At 49.7% G+C, this 17816-nt stretch overlaps 1 protein-coding gene across 1 annotated transcript in view; it reads left to right on the top strand.

Moving 5' to 3' along the window:
• Positions 1 to 17816, top strand: part of PTK7 (protein tyrosine kinase 7 (inactive)) — a 78905-nt gene that overhangs the window by 39059 nt on the left and 22030 nt on the right. The window contains exons 4-17 of the mRNA XM_037842139.1: positions 627 to 817; positions 912 to 1062; positions 2050 to 2198; positions 2478 to 2744; positions 5831 to 5964; positions 6076 to 6211; positions 6370 to 6489; positions 7712 to 7861; positions 7980 to 8130; positions 8215 to 8342; positions 9425 to 9628; positions 10421 to 10576; positions 11235 to 11467; positions 12394 to 12474. Coding sequence (XP_037698067.1) covers positions 627 to 817; positions 912 to 1062; positions 2050 to 2198; positions 2478 to 2744; positions 5831 to 5964; positions 6076 to 6211; positions 6370 to 6489; positions 7712 to 7861; positions 7980 to 8130; positions 8215 to 8342; positions 9425 to 9628; positions 10421 to 10576; positions 11235 to 11467; positions 12394 to 12474 — 2251 coding nt within the window. The remainder of the gene's footprint in view (positions 1 to 626; positions 818 to 911; positions 1063 to 2049; positions 2199 to 2477; positions 2745 to 5830; positions 5965 to 6075; positions 6212 to 6369; positions 6490 to 7711; positions 7862 to 7979; positions 8131 to 8214; positions 8343 to 9424; positions 9629 to 10420; positions 10577 to 11234; positions 11468 to 12393; positions 12475 to 17816) is intronic.

Here is a 17816-nt window from a genome sequence, read left to right as displayed (position 1 = left end):
GCGAGCTGGCACTCTGATGAAAGTCTTTGATGACTTCCCCAGGAGAGGCTGGCTGGCCGAAGTAGAGATGCAAGTTCTCTCTTCTGTCCACTGAAGCCATCACCTCCCCCTTAAAAGCCTTCCATTGATTAGATTAAACATTTCTAACTGTAGAAGATACGCACTTTGGCCAACTGTAGATGTAATTAGCCACAGATAAAATCAACATACTGATGATTTAAGTCCATGAAATGTCCTCACAACAACAGATAGGCCAGGCTTGCTTGACCAGACAGCTGGACACCATCACCTGGCCAAGTTGACATGTGAACTTAACCACCACACCACCCCCCTGCCGCAGTGGTCTGCACCCCTCCCCAAATGTTGCTCCATGCCAGCCCCTGATGTCCTGAGGAGGGGCAGCATGGCGCCATGGAGCAATCCCTGGACCCTGTGAGCCGAGAGATCCAGAGTCTCAGACTGATTGTGCTCCTGAATTGTGTGAGCCCTTGTATGAGTCACTTCCCATGCCCAGGCTTCAGTGTCCCCATTTGTAAATGACATGCCAACCCTGACCCTCTTGATTCTGTATCCTCTTCACTGGCCACCTGAGAACCCCCCTCCTTGCTGACCGCCCCTGTCCCCAGGCCCACCTACCAGTGGTTCCGGGATGGGAGCCCCATCTCTGATGGTCAGAGCAACCACACGGTCAGTAGCAAGGAGCGGAACCTGACGCTCCGGCCTGCCAGCCCCGAGCACAGTGGCCTCTACTCCTGCTGTGCCCACAATGCCTTCGGCCAGGTCTGCAGCAGCCAGAACTTCACCTTGAGCATTGCTGGTGAGGCTGGGGCAGGGATGGCGGGGTCGGGGAGAGGAGGAGTGCATTCTCCCCTCCCTGCTGGCTCACACTCCTGTGCTTCCCCCTGCTCCAGATGAGAGCTTTGCCCAGCCGGTGCTGGCACCCCAAGACGTGGTAGTGGCGAGGAATGAGGAGGCCATGTTCCACTGCCAGTTCTCAGCCCAGCCACCCCCGAGCCTGCAGTGGGTCTTTGAGGATGAGACTCCCATCACCAACCGCAGCCGGTAAGGCATCTGGCAGGGAGCCTTCAAGTACCAGGGTGCATGCTGTATGTTGAACACGTGTGGATTCCTATCACAGACAGTGAAGATTTGCACGCGTACTGCTTCACGTTTCCAGTAGATGGCAGTAGAGTGTTTTGCTGTTAGAAGATGAATCTATTACAGTTTTCCAACAAAGGGAAGTCTCAAGAAGGGCATCTTTTTCCACTTTGTATGAAGAGACTAGATGAGCTTGGGGTGGCTCTGCTTCCCACATGGATCTTCTGGGTTGAGGGGAGAGAGACCCAGGGATGGGAGGGACCCAGAAGACCTGGGCAGCCACAGCTTAGATAGCAAGATCCTAGACAGTAAGGGCACTTTACACACACACACACACATACACACAATCTCATGTTTTTTTTTGGAGGGAGCAAGCGCTTCCAGAAATTCATGGGAGGTGCCAATCCCTCTACTCTCTGGGAAGTTTCGTCCTCATCCAAGCCCTCTGAGAGCAGAGAGCACCTTCACGGTGCCAGGTGTGGCTATGGTCCTTGGAGGGGTGGCTCCCCAGGTCAGGGGCTCGGGTCCTACCTGGCTTCAGCCTGAGGTCGTTGCCAGTAGTTCATCTGGTGTGGCCAAGGGGCTCTGACTCCTGGAGCCAGGTGCCTCACCAGGAGGTTTCTGTAAAGTTTGACCTTTGTCCTGGCCTTCAGGGCCTTCGTGTTGGACCTCTCTCTGTACAGTTCCTCGCAGTCTCTCACTGGCACAGCCCCTCACTTCACTGTCCCAAACACAGGGTCTCCCGTGGTTGGAACACACACCTGTACATGCCCGAGAGCAAGTGCGCATCCATAGAGCATATGCACTAATGCGAAACGTAGGCTTCCTTCCCAGTTCCTGGCCAGTTCCTTCCCACGTCTTTGACCTTCACAGAACGAGGTTCCATCAGGTTTCCCTCCAAAAGGGGGGGCCTGGGGGCTACTTGCAAATAGCCCTCTCTCCCCTTCACAGTCCCCCACACCTCCGCAGAGCCACGGTGTTTGCCAATGGGTCCCTGCTGCTGACCCAGGTCCGGCCGCGCAATGCAGGGGTGTACCGCTGCGTGGGCCAGGGGCAGAGGGGCCCACCTGTCATCCTGGAGGCCACGCTGCACCTGGCAGGTGGGTCCTGGGTCTGGGGTGCTGAGGTCGGGGCCGCCTTCTATGTCATTGGCACATGGAGCTTTAGGCTCCTATTTCCACTCAGAAAGCAGCTTGGAGGACAGAGGGAGGAAGAGGATGCTGGGGGGGTAAGAAGAGGTGACATGGAGAGTTAGAAGGTCATAGGGGAGGGTCTGTGGTTCGAAAGGGCCTGAGAGCATCATGTACCTGAAAGAGAGCATCATGTACCCTGGGACCCACAGTAATCGGGCTGTTTCTTTCCCGCTCACATCCCTGCAGAGATTGAAGACATGCGACCTTTTGAGCCACGGGTGTTCACGGCTGGCAACGAGGAGCGTGTGGCCTGCCTGCCGCCCCCAGGCCTGCCAGAGCCCATCGTGTGGTGGGAGCGCGCAGGAGCCCGGCTGCCCTCCCACGGCAGGGTCTCCCAGAAGGGCCATGAGCTCGTGTTTGCCAGTCCTGCTGAGAGTGATGCTGGCGTATATACCTGCCACGCAGCCAATCTGGCAGGGCAGCGGCGGCAGGACGTCAACATCACTGTAGCCAGTGAGTACCTGGGTCCCGAAGGTTGAAGAGAGGTACCAGGGGTCTTGGGCTCTGGGTGCAATGAACAGAGGCTTTCCTGGTGCTCACCATGGAAGATTGTCCTCTGGCTGCAGAGGAAGGAGCAGGGGACTGGGGGAGTGCAGAGACCTGGGTCCCACTCTGCCCCCAGTGCTCAGAGTGCCCCTGGGTAGAAAATCACCTGCCCTGCTAGGGCTCAGTCTCTGCATTCATAAATGGGGACTGAATAATCCACTATCTGCTCTATAAGATGGTTGGAAAAAGCAAATGAAGAAGATTGAAAAGGTTTTTTTTTTCTTTTTGGGGAAGGTGGTGGCTGACAAAATTATAGGTGAGTTTTGGTTTAGTTTAGTTTATTATGCTTTCCAAATTTCTACAGTGAATATATTACTTGTGAAATAGAGGAGGAAGAGCAATAAATACGAGAAAGTACATATGATAAAGACCTATATAGCCTTGCTACAGACATAAGGGTTTATTTATGTGTGTATTTTTTTTACACTGTGACTTGTTCCAAACTTTTGTGATAGTCTAAAAGAATATATGGTACAAACTGTTTACACACACACAAATAAAGCATTTTCCAATGCACTTTTCCCACTTACCTTTACATTACTAGTATCTTTCCAAGTGGATCGATTTGCAAAAAGATTTTGAATATGAAAAGGGCTTTAAAAAGTTGCAGTTGTAACTATTATTCCAGATAAGATACTGAAATCTCAAAAGGCACACTCTCTTGTGCTCAGGCACCTGGCTCAGGTGAGGTCGCAGCACACAGATCACATGTGCCCTGGGCACTTAGCCAGCAGTGTGCCATCCAGTGCAAGCTGCCAGAGTCAGCCTTTCTCAAACTGGTGTCTGTAGATCACCTGCCCATGGTGGTGGTGGTGGTGTGGGGGGGTTGCTTTTTAAAAATGCAGAATCCAGGGCCCTGCTCCAGATCATCTGACCCAGCATCTGTGGAAGTGAGGCCCAGGCATAGTTGTTTTTAACAAGTGCTCCAGGTGATGCTTACACAGGCTGAAGTTTGAGGCCACCTGGCTTTGCTCAGGCAGTCGGCAGGCGCTGGTGGCTCACACTGCCGTCTGAGAAGGAGGCCCATGAAGTGTGAGAGGCAGTGTGCGCACCGCAAGCAGGGCTGAATTGGATGCTGAGCAGTAGAGGGAGAGAGCTCCATGACTGGATTCATTCCACAGAGATTTATCAAGTGCCTTCTGTGTGCCAGGCACTGTTCTCAGAACTGGAGACATGACATTAAAGAAAACAGGCAAAACCCCCTCTCCTTGCAGAGTTCGTATTCCAGTAGAGTAACAAAATATAAACAAAAAATAATTGAATGGACAAATACATAATTTTAGGTGGCAGTGCAGTCATGAAGAAAATAAGTGACAGTGAGAGATGGGGTTGGGACCAGCATGGGTTTCCAGAAGACCTCTCTGAGAAGTTGGCATTTGAGCTGATATCTAAATGAAGGAGGGAGCAAACCGTGTGAATAGGCCCAGAGACAGAAATGAGCTTGGTACGTTGGAGGGACAGCAGTAGCCCCGGGTGGCTTGGTTGAGTAAGTGATTACGAGAGTGGCTGAGCTTACCAGACAGGTGGAGAAAGGATTTTGAATCGTATTCCAAGTGTCTCCATTATCCATTGCTGCATATCAAACCATTCCAAAACCAGTGGCTTGAAACAATGGCTATTTGCTTATGGTTCTGTGGGCAGGGTTCAGCTGGGACGGCTCATCTCCGCTCCATGTGCCATTGGCCAGGCTTCCTTGTGTATTTGCAGGCAGCTGCTGGGTCAGCTAGTGGCTGGCTGGGCCCTGATGGCTTCACTTCCATGTCTGGCAATTGGCTGGGGCTTAGTTCCCCCTGCGCAGGGCCTCTCCAGCAGGCTAGCTCAGGCTTCCTCACCTGCAGGCTGGGTTCCAAGAGGACAAAAGCAGAAGCTGGAAGGCCTGTCACAGTGTCGCTTCTGCTGTATTCTATTGGACAAGGCGAGGCACATGGCTCCCCAGATTCCAGGGAGTAGAAGAGAAGACTGCCTTTTGGGGGGAAAGTGATGACCTCACATCATAAGGAGACCCAGGGATGGGAGGGATTGTTACAGCCATGGCTGCAAACAGTCTACACACCAAGTCTGGATGGGAAGTCCTTGCAGGGTTGTCAGTAGGAGAATGGCATTTTCAGAAGATCACTCTGGCTGTTCTGAGAAGGCTAGAACAGTAGGGGCAAGAGTGTAAACAAGGAGACCTGTCAGTAGATGACTGTAATAGTCTAGGGGAGATGTTGAAGGGGCTTGAACAAAGGTGGTGGCGGTGGAGGTGGTCCAGTTTGTGATATATTTTGGAACTGAAGTAGATAAGGATTTGCATGGACTGAATATGAGGGGAGAGAATGAGTCAAGGATGAGTCCTAGGTTTTTGGCCACAGCAATTGACTGGATAGTGTTGCTGTTTACTGAGATAGGGAAAACTAGGGTGAGCAGTATGGGGGGAAATCACTAGTTCTCTTTTGGACATGTTAAGTTTGAGATGCCATTAGCCTCCCAGTTGGAGATGTCAGTAAGCATTTGGATCTGTGAGTCCAAAGCTCTTAAGGAGAGGACAGGAATTGGGATATAGATCTGGGAGTCGTCCACTCATGGGGTTTTGAAGGCAGTGGACTGGATGGGATCATTTAGGAGCAAGTGTGGCTAAAACAGAGCAGATATCTGAGGACAACCCTTGGACCGTTTTGGAGTAATAGAAAGAGCTAGGGTTTTAGCCTCATACAGACCAAAGTTCTGTATCCTTTTACTTCTTTGAACTGTTGTTTTCTTCATTAAGAGGGATAGCAATATATACTTTGGCAGGGGAAGTGGTTATTGTTTATTCTGACAGTTGACTAAGATAATATCCAAAAGGGGCTGGAACCTGGGCCTTCATTAATAGGTAACTGCTGCAGCTGCCATCCAAGTGGGTGGAGGGTTTCTGAACTCAGGGCTTAGTGGTATTCTAGAACTTCTTAGAGAGGGATCCATTGGTCTTGCAGACCTGTTAGTCATCCTTCAGTGTTCCCTCCCTGTGCCTCTAGCTGTGCCCACATGGCTGAAGAAGCCTCAAGACAGCCAGCTGGAGGAGGGCAAGCCGGGCTATTTACACTGCCTGACCCAGGCCACCCCCAAACCCACAGTTGTCTGGTACAGAAATCAGATGCTCATCTCAGAGGTGAGAGGCAGGGTTGTTGCTGCTGGGTCATGGTGGTGGTGGGGGCTCCCTCCATAGCTCCCTTCCCCCCGAGGCTGTCCCCAGGACCACCTTACGTCTTGTGTGCTACAGGACTTGCGGTTCGAGGTCTCTGAGAATGGGACTCTGCGCATCAACAATGTGGAGGTGTACGATGGGACGTGGTACCGCTGCATGAGCAGCACCCCAGCCGGCAGCATCGAGGCCCAAGCCCGCGTCCAGGTGCTGGGTAAGCTGGCGTGGGCGGGCAGAGTGCCTTGCCCACGGGGCAGGAAGAGAGAGCACAGGGGCAGGGGCGGCAGTGACCAGGGTCTTCAGGCCAGGCCCCGGCCTTTGCAGCTGCTTTGGTTCCTCCATTGTCCACCCACCTGCCTTCTTTTGAAACAGAAAAGCTCAAGTTCACTCCACCGCCCCAGCCGCAGCAGTGCATGGAGTTTGACAAGGAAGCCACGGTATCCTGCTCAGCCACAGGCCGTGAGAAGCCCACTATTAAGTGGATACGGGCAGGTGGGCATCGTGTGGGCAGGGGTGTGGTGCAGGAAGGGCAGGCCACTGATCAGATACGTGTGTCGCTGAGGACCCAAGTGCAGGGATAGACAAGAAATGTGGGACCAATTTATATATTCTGGTTAGGGAGAAAAGAGCCGATGCAGCCAGGCACAGAGGGGATCAGATTACAGCACTGAGCAAAGTACAAGATGACTCCAGGCAACAAGTGATTGGTCAGACTGTGCTGTAAATTCCTCCCTCCTCCTTTTCGAAATAGCATATCCTTTCCAGTGGAAAAGTAACATGGGCTCCTGTAGAAAATTTGGGGGAAAGATGATCCATCATCCCACCAGCCATTGTTTTTCAATGTTTGTCCTCTTCTTTTTCTATGTGTATCTTTTTGTTTTTACGTAGTAGTTTTACTGTACATATAATTTTCATTAATTCAACTTATGTGAGTAAGACATATAAAAGGTAAAAACATGTGTAACTATAGGTAATCTTGTATCTTTTTTTACTTAACGTTATCAAGCATTTTCCCATGTTTTTACACATTTCACATAAACATGGGTTTTGATGATTGCAATAATATTCCAATGATTGGATTCACTGTAATTTATTTAACATTCCCTAAATGGTTGAGATTTGGGTTAACTATCCCTCCTGCCTTTTTTTATTGCCACAATAAATGTCCTTAAGCCAAAGCTTTTTCTGGATTTAGGCTTATTTCCCTTGGGAGAGATTCCCAGAAATGGAATAATTATGTATAAAAGGGTGTGCACATTTTTTACAACCCCTAATACAGATTGCTGAATTGATGTACATTCCCCCAGTCAGCGAGTAGGGCTGTAGGTTCTGGGGAGGAAGCCGGTTCTCTCTGCCGAGGTGGCCTGGGGGAGCTTCCTGGGGAGGAGGGGCTCAAAATGGACCTGAAGCCTGGGATGGTGACCAAGGGCAGTAATGGGATCTTCAAGCAAGGAGTGGTAATGAGGATGTGAACAGGCAGATTCTGGGCCCAGCCAGAGGTCCAGTGTGGCAGAAGTGGAATGTTACAAAGGGCAGGAGAAGGGGGTTAGGCTCAGAAGTTGGAAAAGGAGTAATTAATGGGGGACTTCCAATGCCTGGCTCAGAAGTTTGGACTTTGTGGGCGGTCAGGAGTAATGGCATGTATTTGAGGAACATCGTCAGCCACCCATGTAACTTTGGTCCATCTCCAGATTTCCTTTTCTTGCCCCCGCAGATGGGAGCAGCCTCCCAGAGTGGGTGACAGACAACGCTGGGAACTTGCACTTCTCCAAGGTGACTCGCAGTGATGCCGGCAACTACACATGCATTGCCTCCAACGGGCCGCAGGGCCAGATCCGGGCCCACGTCCAGCTCACCGTGGCAGGTGCGACCGTGGCAGGGCCCTGGGGTGGGGGCTGGCAGGCCTCCTGGCCAGCAGCCCGCACCTCATCAACCCCGTTTGCTCACTGTTCCTTGCCCCTCGCTGGGCTCTTCCCATCCAGTTTTCATCACCTTCAAGGTGGAGCCGGAGCGCACAACCGTGTACCAGGGCCACACAGCCCTGCTGCGATGTGAGGCCCAGGGTGACCCCAAACCACTCATTCAGTGGAAGGGCAAAGACCGCATCCTGGACCCCACCAAGCTGGGACCCAGGTAGGACCGCCTCCCTCTCGCCCCGCCCCACCTCTTCCATGGAAACTAGCAAGGTGGGCAGCGCTGCGGCCTCTCTCCCGGCAGGATGCACATCTTCCAGAATGGCTCCTTGGTGATCCACGACGTAGCCCCTGAGGACTCGGGCCGCTACACCTGCATCGCGGGCAATAGCTGCAACATCAAGCACACAGAGGCCCCCCTCTACGTTGTGGGTATGGCCAGACTTTTCACACATCTCTGTATGCATCAGTCCCCTGTGCACCGAAGGCATTCAAGCCATTTTGTGGTAGGGGAGGGATTCTCTCGTGTCCCTTCCACTGTGCCAGGGCACGGCCTCGGATTCCTTGCTTCCATCTGGGCTGTCATTTATTGAACATTCCACGGCTGGGGTGTGTGTCTGTGTGTTTGTGTGTTGGGGGAGGGAGGGTTGTAGGTGACTCTTCCTCAAATGCTTCCTCCCGGGTCTCCTACATCTGCTACTCACCTCCCTGGGCAGGTGGGGAGGGGATCAGGTCAGGTCACAGCAGGACCTCTCCTGGCCTCTCCTGCTAGCCAGCTCTGTGTCCTTGGAGCAGTTATTTCCTCTTGGGGGCTTATTTCCACATCGACAAGATGGGTATGGTTGAAATGAGAGATTCTCTTATTTGTTTTAGCAGCAGAATCATTTTTCTAGACAAAGTACTTTAAATGGATAAAAGTGAAGTGATGCCCCCTAGGTTGAAGCCCTTGAGGGGTGCGTGGGAGTTGGGGGATCCCATGTGGTCTCCTGGGCCTTTCTCCCTCAGTTCCCTCAGGGGCTCCTGTGCCCTCCCCCTTTCTCTGTGGGACCCTCGGGCTCCCCCGAGGCCATTGGAAGCCCCTAGATGAGACGTCTCTTCTAGAAACACATTTACTGAAGAACCTGCTGTGTGCTGGGCAATGTCTGGGATTCTAATCCACAAGTGCCCAAGTGCTGCTCGCCAGGGCCTGGTTTAAGACATTAAGTCACTTAGGTAGCTCAGTGAAACCTAACGTGGGTTTGCAGTGGCACCCCAGCACACGTCCCCTGCCTTGCACCCTGACGCACAGTCAATTTGGGAATCACTGGCCTCATCTCTTCAGAGCCTTTCTCCACAACCTTGGTGGGGCACAAGGCCCAGGCCCTGGCTAAAGCCTGGTGGAGGTGGTCCTCTTCCTCCCTGGTCTCTCTGGCTCCATCAGCCATCGGGTATCTGGGATGTTGTCGTATGTGTGGGGTGGGGAGGGGCTAGGCGAGAAGTGGGGCCCCTGCCCAGAACCTATCTGTGTGTCTCAGACAAGCCAGTGCTGGAGGAGTCGGAGGGCCCAGGCAGCCCTCCCCCCTACAAGATGATCCAGACCATTGGGCTGTCGGTGGGCGCTGCCGTGGCCTACATCATCGCTGTGCTCGGCCTCATGTTCTATTGCAAGAAGCGCTGCAAAGCCAAGCGGCTTCAGAAGCAGCCCGAGGGCGAAGAGCCAGAGATGGAATGCCTCAACGGTGAGGGGCCCCTCAAGGTGGGAAGTGGCACAGAGGGCAGGTCCTGTGTGCCCTCCTACAGTCACAGACGCAGGAGCTGGGCTCCAGGAGCTGGCTCTTGCCACTGGGGCTGGAGCAGAGCTGCCCCACCCCTTGCTGGAGGTCAGATGTTGGCTGATTCCCAGGGCCTTGGCTTTGCAGCAATCTGGCTCAAGACTCCCTCATCAGAGCCTCTTGGAGCAGCTTCCCATGTTTCCCTGCCTCCACCTCCCCCTTAGCACTAGAATACAGATATAGTTAGTTTATGTACTGTTGTGCATCTTGTCTGCCGCCATTAGTCTGGGAGTGCCCCCATGAGCGATTTGTCTGTCTGCTTCCCTGCTTTTCCCTTTCTCCCCAAGACCGGAGCTCCCTGGGGGCAGTGCTTGGGTTTCTTCTGTCAGCTAAGGCATCAAGGAGCCAGGGGCTGGGTCTCTCTCATTGTGCCAGTTCAGGGCTCTGCATATAGGAGGCCCTATGGAAACAAAACCCTTAGGTAGACACAGTTTCTGAAGACCAATGATGCAGGTTAGACTGCTGCAGTTTGTTCCATCTCAGAGATTGTGATCAGCTGCATCATTATAAGTGGCCATTCCCTAAGGAATGCCCGCACAACCCCTCAGCACATCATCGGTTAGACTGGCCTTTTCATGTGAAATGCCGTGATTTAACCCAACTTGATAAAATTGGGAGTTAGGGGGAGAGAACCTACCTCCCTGTGATGGCTAGGGTGTCAGGTCTCATCTTGACCTGCCCCTGTGCCTCATCTTCCAGGGGGGCCTTTGCAGAATGGGCAGCCCTCGGCAGAGATCCAAGAGGAAGTGGCCTTGACCAGTGTGGGCCCCGGCCCTGCAGCCGCCAACAAGCGCCACAGCACGAGTGATAAGATGCACTTCCCGCGGGCCAGCCTGCAGCCCATCACCACACTGGGTATGTTGCCTTGGCCACGGCTGCCTCTGATTAACTTCATGCCACCAGCTCGGGCCTGAGGCTGGACTGTGGGCTGGTGGCTGTGAAGTCCCTGAAATCTAGAATGTTCGAGGTAGGGGGGAGCATAGGTGAAGCTCTGCTAGTCCAGTGGGTCCCCAATGCCTGTTAGTCACATCCACCTCCACAGATTTAGTCATTCCTGTGTACTCTCAGTAGTGTTATTAACCCGATGTTTTTCTGTAACTTGACTCCTTTTTGTAAAAACTTAAAGCTAGTTTTGATCTAGAAAAAAATGTGAGAAATTATGGGTTTATACTAGTAAATTACACTTTTCCCTGCTATGCATTATAACGTGTAATGATTAAGACATATTCATCGTGAGCTGCCTAATATTTTCCCACAAACTGCCCTTTGGAAAATGCTGAATGTTAGCCCTGTCCCTTTATTTTGTTGTTGGACACACCGAAGCCCAGAGAGGGAGCAAGGGGGAATGGTTTGCCCAGGGTCATGCAACAGATCCAGGGCTAGTGCCCAGTCCAGGTGGGTGGGGGTGCAGCAAAGACTCCCCAGTATATGACATAGAGCGCCCGCCTCCCCAAGTCAGGGGCTTCCTCTGCTCTGGTGAAGGCAGCTGGCTGACACAGTCCTGTACCCACAGGGAAAAGTGAGTTTGGGGAGGTGTTCCTGGCGAAGGCTCAGGGCTTGGAGGAAGGGGTAGCAGAGACCCTGGTGCTCGTGAAGACTCTGCAGAGCCGGGATGAGCAGCAGCAGCTGGACTTCCGGAGAGAGTTTGAGATGTTCGGGAAGCTGAACCACACCAACGTGGTGCGGCTCCTGGGGCTGTGCCGGGAGGCCGAGCCCCACTACATGGTGCTGGAGTACGTGGACCTGGTATGCTGCCGTGGGGTCCCTGAGAATGGAGGGCAGGAGGGGTCAGCTCAGCTCCCTGCACTCCAGCTCTCTGACACCTGCCCTTCCTTTATCAGCGCCCCATCCTCCCCGTGTCCCCCATACCTGGGGGTTTCACTCGGCACACTGCATGGATGGATGCCTTCCGGGTCTTCTTCCCTGACTTTGGTTTTGTTTGGTTTGGCATTTTTCCTTCTTCCCAGGGCTCTTCACCACTTGAGAATAAACTTATCAGAACCTGGCTTTCCTTCTTGCCTTCCCATATCCCAGTACCATTTGTGGCAGCGGTGGCAGCACAGTCACCAGCCTTCTCTTCTCCACCCAAATTGTCAATCTCAGATCTGCACCTTACTCTTCATTTCCCCTCACTGGTCTGAGTCCTGACCCCCTCAGTCCTCAAACCACTGCTTCTCGAATTCTCCAGCTGGGGGTGGTGGTGATAATTCTTAATCTTTCTATTAACAATTACATATGGGTACTTTATGCATGCATGTGCTGCTGGTGTTCTCCTCTGTCTCTTAGATTAGAACCCCCTGAAGGAGAGGGGCTTCCTCTGCAGGGTGCATGAGGACAGGGGTAGGGGGCTGTGCTTTCCTGTTTGCTCCCTGAGGGCAGCAACATTGTCATCCCATCTGTCGGTGGCTGTCCTGAGCTGTCCTGAGCGTGGGAATGACAATCCTCTCCCTTTCTGATTGAGCAAGCTTCTGGGAGGCGTGTCCTATTTCTTTGTCTTCTATTGTTTGTTTGTTTAATTCCCACATTCCCCCTGGACTTTTCCCACCCGAGGGGGTGTGGAGGGACAGGCATTCAGGTCAGGGCTTCTCACTGCCCTCTGGGCAGGGACTCGGTGAGCATTGCTTGGTTTATGCTTTGGACCCATGGCCAGAAGATGTGGGCTTCTTCCCTAGGGAGACCTCAAACAGTTCCTGAGGATTTCCAAGAGCAAGGACGAGAAACTGAAGTCCCAGCCCCTGAGCACCAAGCAGAAGGTGAGGACAGGGAGGGAGGGAGAAGGTTTCGGGGTGGGGGGGTGGGGGGGTGGCAGGCTTGAGGGCAGTCATGGGAATTGAGGTGCCGTTTATTCAGTGCTTCCTGCAGGCCAGGCCCTAAGTGCTTTATGCGTGTTATCCTAATTACCACAATAAGCCTCTGGAATAGAGGTTACTATCCCCATTTTATAGATGAAGAAACTGAGGCTTAGAGAGGCTGAGTGACTTGTCTCGGGTCACGTAGCCCGAACGGGCTTTGTATGGCCCTGTAGCCTTCATGTAAAGAGGTGCTCTTGGCTCTTGCCTCCAGGGCCAGGCAGGGAGGGGAGAAGCAGCAGGCAGCCCAGCCCCCAGCCCCCCTCCCATCTACCCACCCACCCAGCTGGCTGCGCTAGGTGGGGCCCCAGCACCTTTCCCCAGCCTCTGAGTTAGAAGACTATTGTGAATAGGCTGCTGGGGGTTTCACCCTCTGTGGTTTTCACTTGGCTGTGGTCTGCCCAGCCTTTCCTTCCGGTTCTCCTCCTACCCTCTGGGGCAGAGTTGTTCTGGGCTCAGAGCCCTGGCTGGGCCCCTGGGTTGAGCAGTCCCCGGATGAAGCAATGCAGAAGGGAACACTCACCTCAGATAGCACCTTCCTGATGCTGGGGTTTGTTGTGGGCCAGCCTCTTCTTTCTTTTTTTGGGCTCTTTCTGCCCACAGCCTCCTCCCCTCACTTCTGAAATGGATCCACCTCCTTTCAGACAACTGAACACTCTGCTTCCCAGCTGACAGTGAAGTCCCTTCATAAGCCAATCAGAGCACAGGATAGAGTTAGCCGAGACTGCCAGGCCCATTTCTTGCCTATAGGTCCACCCAGGCTCCAGGCTCTGGGGGCAGAATAGAAAGTTGTGGCCAGCTGGTCAGTCAGGTGGGTGGGGCCTGGGCTGCCCCGATCTCTCAGGCTAGCCCCCTCCCATTAGAGATGGACCTGCTAAGGCCAGACAGGGCAAGTGACCTCAGAGGTGGTCTCCTGACACCACACCATGCCCTCCATCGCTGAGAGGCTGCAGGAATTATCTGCAATGGCTGCAGCTGGGAAGCCATAGGACGGGCCGAGCTACTCCAGCTAGGGGGGATTTCAGGCCCCCAGAGCTTACGAAGGATAGGCATAAAGCCCTAAGGGCCTCAGAGGATAGTCTCCCCTGCCTTTGGAGAGCTTGTGACCTAGTGGGGAGATGAGGTAAATAAGTCTGTGCTTTAGAGACTTCAGGTAAGTCAGATCAGGCGAATAACAGATATAAACAGGAGATGTCGAAGACATCCAGGAGGAGGAAGGACTTAGGTGGACAGATGGTTGTAGTTAACAAAGAAGGTTTCCTGGTAGGGAAAGCCACATGAGTTCAGTTGTCAAGGACAGGAAGTGGTTGAATGGCAGGAAGGGGACTGCTTCAGGAGAGAGGGGACTCAAGGTAGGTTTCTCTGGCCAGGACAGGCTGGCGGGAAGTCGGTTACCTCCGCTGGATGGCCTGAGGGTTCTTTGTTTGGCTGACAATCATCACCACCTTTGTTAAAAACCTCTCCCACGCTTTTTTTTTGCCATGGTCTCTTCAGTTTGACAGGAGAGCTTCAGTAAGTTGGATCTCTAAGGATAATATTCTGCATCAGACGGCGGATTTGCTTTAAAAAAATGCAGATTTCTGGGCCATACTTCAGACCGAGAGAATGAGAGTGTCTGAGGACCTGCATTTAAAAAAAAAAAAATTATGGTGGTAAAACGTATATAACATAAAAATTGCCCTTTTAACCATTTTTGAGTATACAAGTCAGTGGCATTAAGTACATTCACAAAATTGTACAACCATCACCACTATGTATTTCCTAAAGCTTTCATAACTCCAACCGGGAACTCTACCCATAAAGCTATAACTTCCCAGTTCCTCCTTTCCCTTGCCCCTGGTAACTTCTAATTTACCTTCTGTCTCTATGAATTTGCCTATTTTAGATAATTTCACATAAGTGAAATCATGTATCTTCCCTTTGTGTCTGGCTTACTTCACTCAGCATCATGTTTTCAAGATCCATCCATGTTGTAGCATGTATCAGAACTTTATTCCTTTTTATGGCTGAAAACATTTTGTTTATTCTTTCATTTGTTGATGGACACGAGTTGTTTCCACTTTTGGGCTATTGTGAATAATGATGCTATGAACATTTGAATCTCAGGACCTACATTTTTCAGACAAGCTCTCCAGCTGATTCTTTTTTTTTAAATTCAGTTTTATTGAAATATATTCACATACCCTACAGTCATCCACAGTGTACAATCAGTTATTCATAGTAACATCATATAGTTGTGCATTCATCACCAGAATCAAGTTTTGAACATTTTCCTTACTCCAAAAAAATAAATAAAAGTAAAAAAGAACACCTAAAACATTCCATCACCCCCCCATCCCACCCTATTTTTCATTTAGTTTTTGTCCCCACTTTTCTACTCATCTGTCCATACACTAGATAAAGGGAATGTGAACCACAAGGTTTTCACAATTACACAGTCACACCATGTAAGCTACATAGCTGTGCAGTCGTCTTCAAGAATCAAGGCTACTTCTCCAGCTGATTCTTAAGTTCATTAAGGTTTGCAGAACCCTGCTGTAGGACAGGGACTTTGAAACTTTCAAGATCTCCTGTAAGAAATGCAATTTACTCATGACCCAGCACACACAAACATATATGTAACTGAAATTAAACTTTCACAAAACTGTGTTTGATGCACTGTATTTCCCATCCTATTCTCTTTAAAAAAAATTTTTTTTTTTTAATGCTTGTCTTGGCTCACTACATGGACACACATGGATCTAGATCAGCAGTTTGGAAAGCACTGCTCTTGGGGATTCTGTGATAATACGATTTTTATTTTTTTTTTAATCATCATTTTATTGAGATATATTCACATACCACGCAGTCATACAAAACAAATTGTACTTTCGATTGTTTACAGTACCATTACATAGTTGTACATTCATCACCTAAATCAATCTCTGACACCTTCATTAGCACACACACAAAAATAACAAGAATAATAATTAGAGTGAAAAAGAGCAATTGAAGTAAAAAAGAACACTGGGTACCTTTGTCTGTTTGTTTCCTTCCCCTACTTTTCTTTTTTTTTTTTTTTTTTTTTTTTTTTTTTTTTTTTTTTTTACAAAAGGGTTTCACTCTTGTTTATTATAGAGTATCGATAAATACCCAGTTATTACTGGTTTGGTGGTGTGTGGAAAATCACCTTGATGCAATGATAGCCTACTATCAAACTATTCCAGAGGTCATGGAAAGAAAGGCTAAAACATGCTGAGAGAACTAAGTGGGGAAGAAAATGAACACACTTAAACTAACACACAGGATAGGGGATAAGCAGGTTGGAAAGACTCATGATTTAAATCCTGTGGTATACAATATCCATATGTCCTGCCTTTCTTTTTGCCACATGCCTTCCTGTTGATGGTGTGGTAATTAGGACCAGAGTACAGGTTTGAACAAAGGTCCCAGAGAAGGGAGGTGCCATAACTAAGCCATTAACAATGGAGATGCAGGGAGAAAATGCCTGACTACAGCTGTAGTTTGCCAATTAGCCTGCTAAACTGGTATGGGTTTTGCAATTCTTGGGCAGGACACATGGGGCCAGTATGAGCATCACCATTGGATGGCAGAATTAAAATCTATGCAGGTTGTGTGTTATATATATTTAGTGTGTCATGTATACAGAGGGCTTAATGAATATTCATGCCTCATATATTTAGCACCTCAGAAACATTAGGTATCACTTGGTCCTTCCAGCCTTTTTTATCTAAGTAGAGCATATGCTCTATTTACTTTATCTTACATGTCACACAGGTTAGTAATTTACTTATATGTGTTTAACACATCCAACCTAGTTCTTTCTATTCTTTTTTTTTTTTTTTTTTTTTTTTAATCATCATTTTATTGAGATATATTCACATACCACGCAGTCATACAAAACAAATTGTACTTTCGATTGTTTACAGTACCATTACATAGTTGTACATTCATCACCTAAATCAATCCCTGACACCTTCATTAGCACACACACAAAAATAACAAGAATAATAATTAGAGTGAAAAAGAGCAATTGAAGTAAAAAAGAACACTAGGTACCTTTGTCTGTTTGTTTGCTTTCCCTACTTTTCTACACATCGATCCATAAACTAGACAAAGTGGAGTTTGGTCCTTATGGCATTCCCAATCCCACTGTCACCCCTCATAAGCTACATTTTTATACAACTGTCTTCGAGATTCATGGGTTCTGGGTTGTAGTTTAATAGTTTCAGGTATCCACCACCAGCTACCCCAATTCTTTAGAACCTAAAAAAGGTTGTCTAAAGTGTGCGTAAGAGTGCCCACCAGAGTGATCTCTCGGCTCGTTTTGGAATCTCTCTGCCACTGAAGCTTATTTCATTTCCTTTCACATCCCCCTTTTGGTCAAGAAGATGTTCTCCATCCCACGATGCCGGGTCTACATTCCTCCCCGGGAGTCATATTCCACGTTGCCAGGGAGATTCACTTCCCTGGGTGTCTGATCCCACGTAGGGGGGAGGGCAGTGATTTCACCTTTCAAGTTGGCTTAGCCAGAGAGAGAGGGCCACATCTGAGCAACAAAGAGGCATTCAGGAGGAGACTCTTAGGCACAAATACAGGGAGGCCTAGCCTCTCCTTTGCAGCAACCGTCTTCCCAAGGGTAAAACTTATGGTAGAGGGCTCAAGCCATCAAACCACCAGTCCCCTATGTCTGTGGTCATGTTAGCAACCATGGAGGTGGGGTAGGCGAATACCCCTGCATTCTCCACAGGCTCCTCAAGGGGGCACTACATCGTTTTGTTTTTTTTTTTTCCTTTTTTGTCTTTTTTCTTTTTTTTTTTTTTTCTTAACTTTCCCTTCTTTTTTCAAATCAACTGTATGAAAAAAAAAGTTAAAAGGAAAACAAACATACAATAAAAGAACATTTCAAAGAGACCATAGCAAGGGAGTAAGAAAAACACAACTAACCTAAGATAACTGCTTAACTTCCAACATGTTCCTACTTTACCCCAAGAAAGTTACATACTATAGCAACATTTCAGTGAACTTGTTCCTACTACATCCATCAGAAATTAACAGACCATAGTCATTTCTGGGCATCCCCAGAACGTTAAATAGCTTATCTGTTCTTCTTGGATTATTGTTCCCCCTTCCTTAATTGCTCTCTACTGCTAGTTCCCCTACATTCTACATTATAAACCATTTGTTTTACATTTTTCAAAGTTCACATTAGTGGTAGCATATAATATTTCTCTTTTTGTGCCTGG

Source organism: Choloepus didactylus, chromosome 7, assembly GCF_015220235.1.
Source record: "Choloepus didactylus isolate mChoDid1 chromosome 7, mChoDid1.pri, whole genome shotgun sequence".
Taxonomy (NCBI): Eukaryota; Metazoa; Chordata; class Mammalia; order Pilosa; family Megalonychidae; genus Choloepus; species Choloepus didactylus.
Note: the sequence above shows the minus strand (reverse complement) of the source record. Positions and strands in the feature narration are given on the sequence as shown.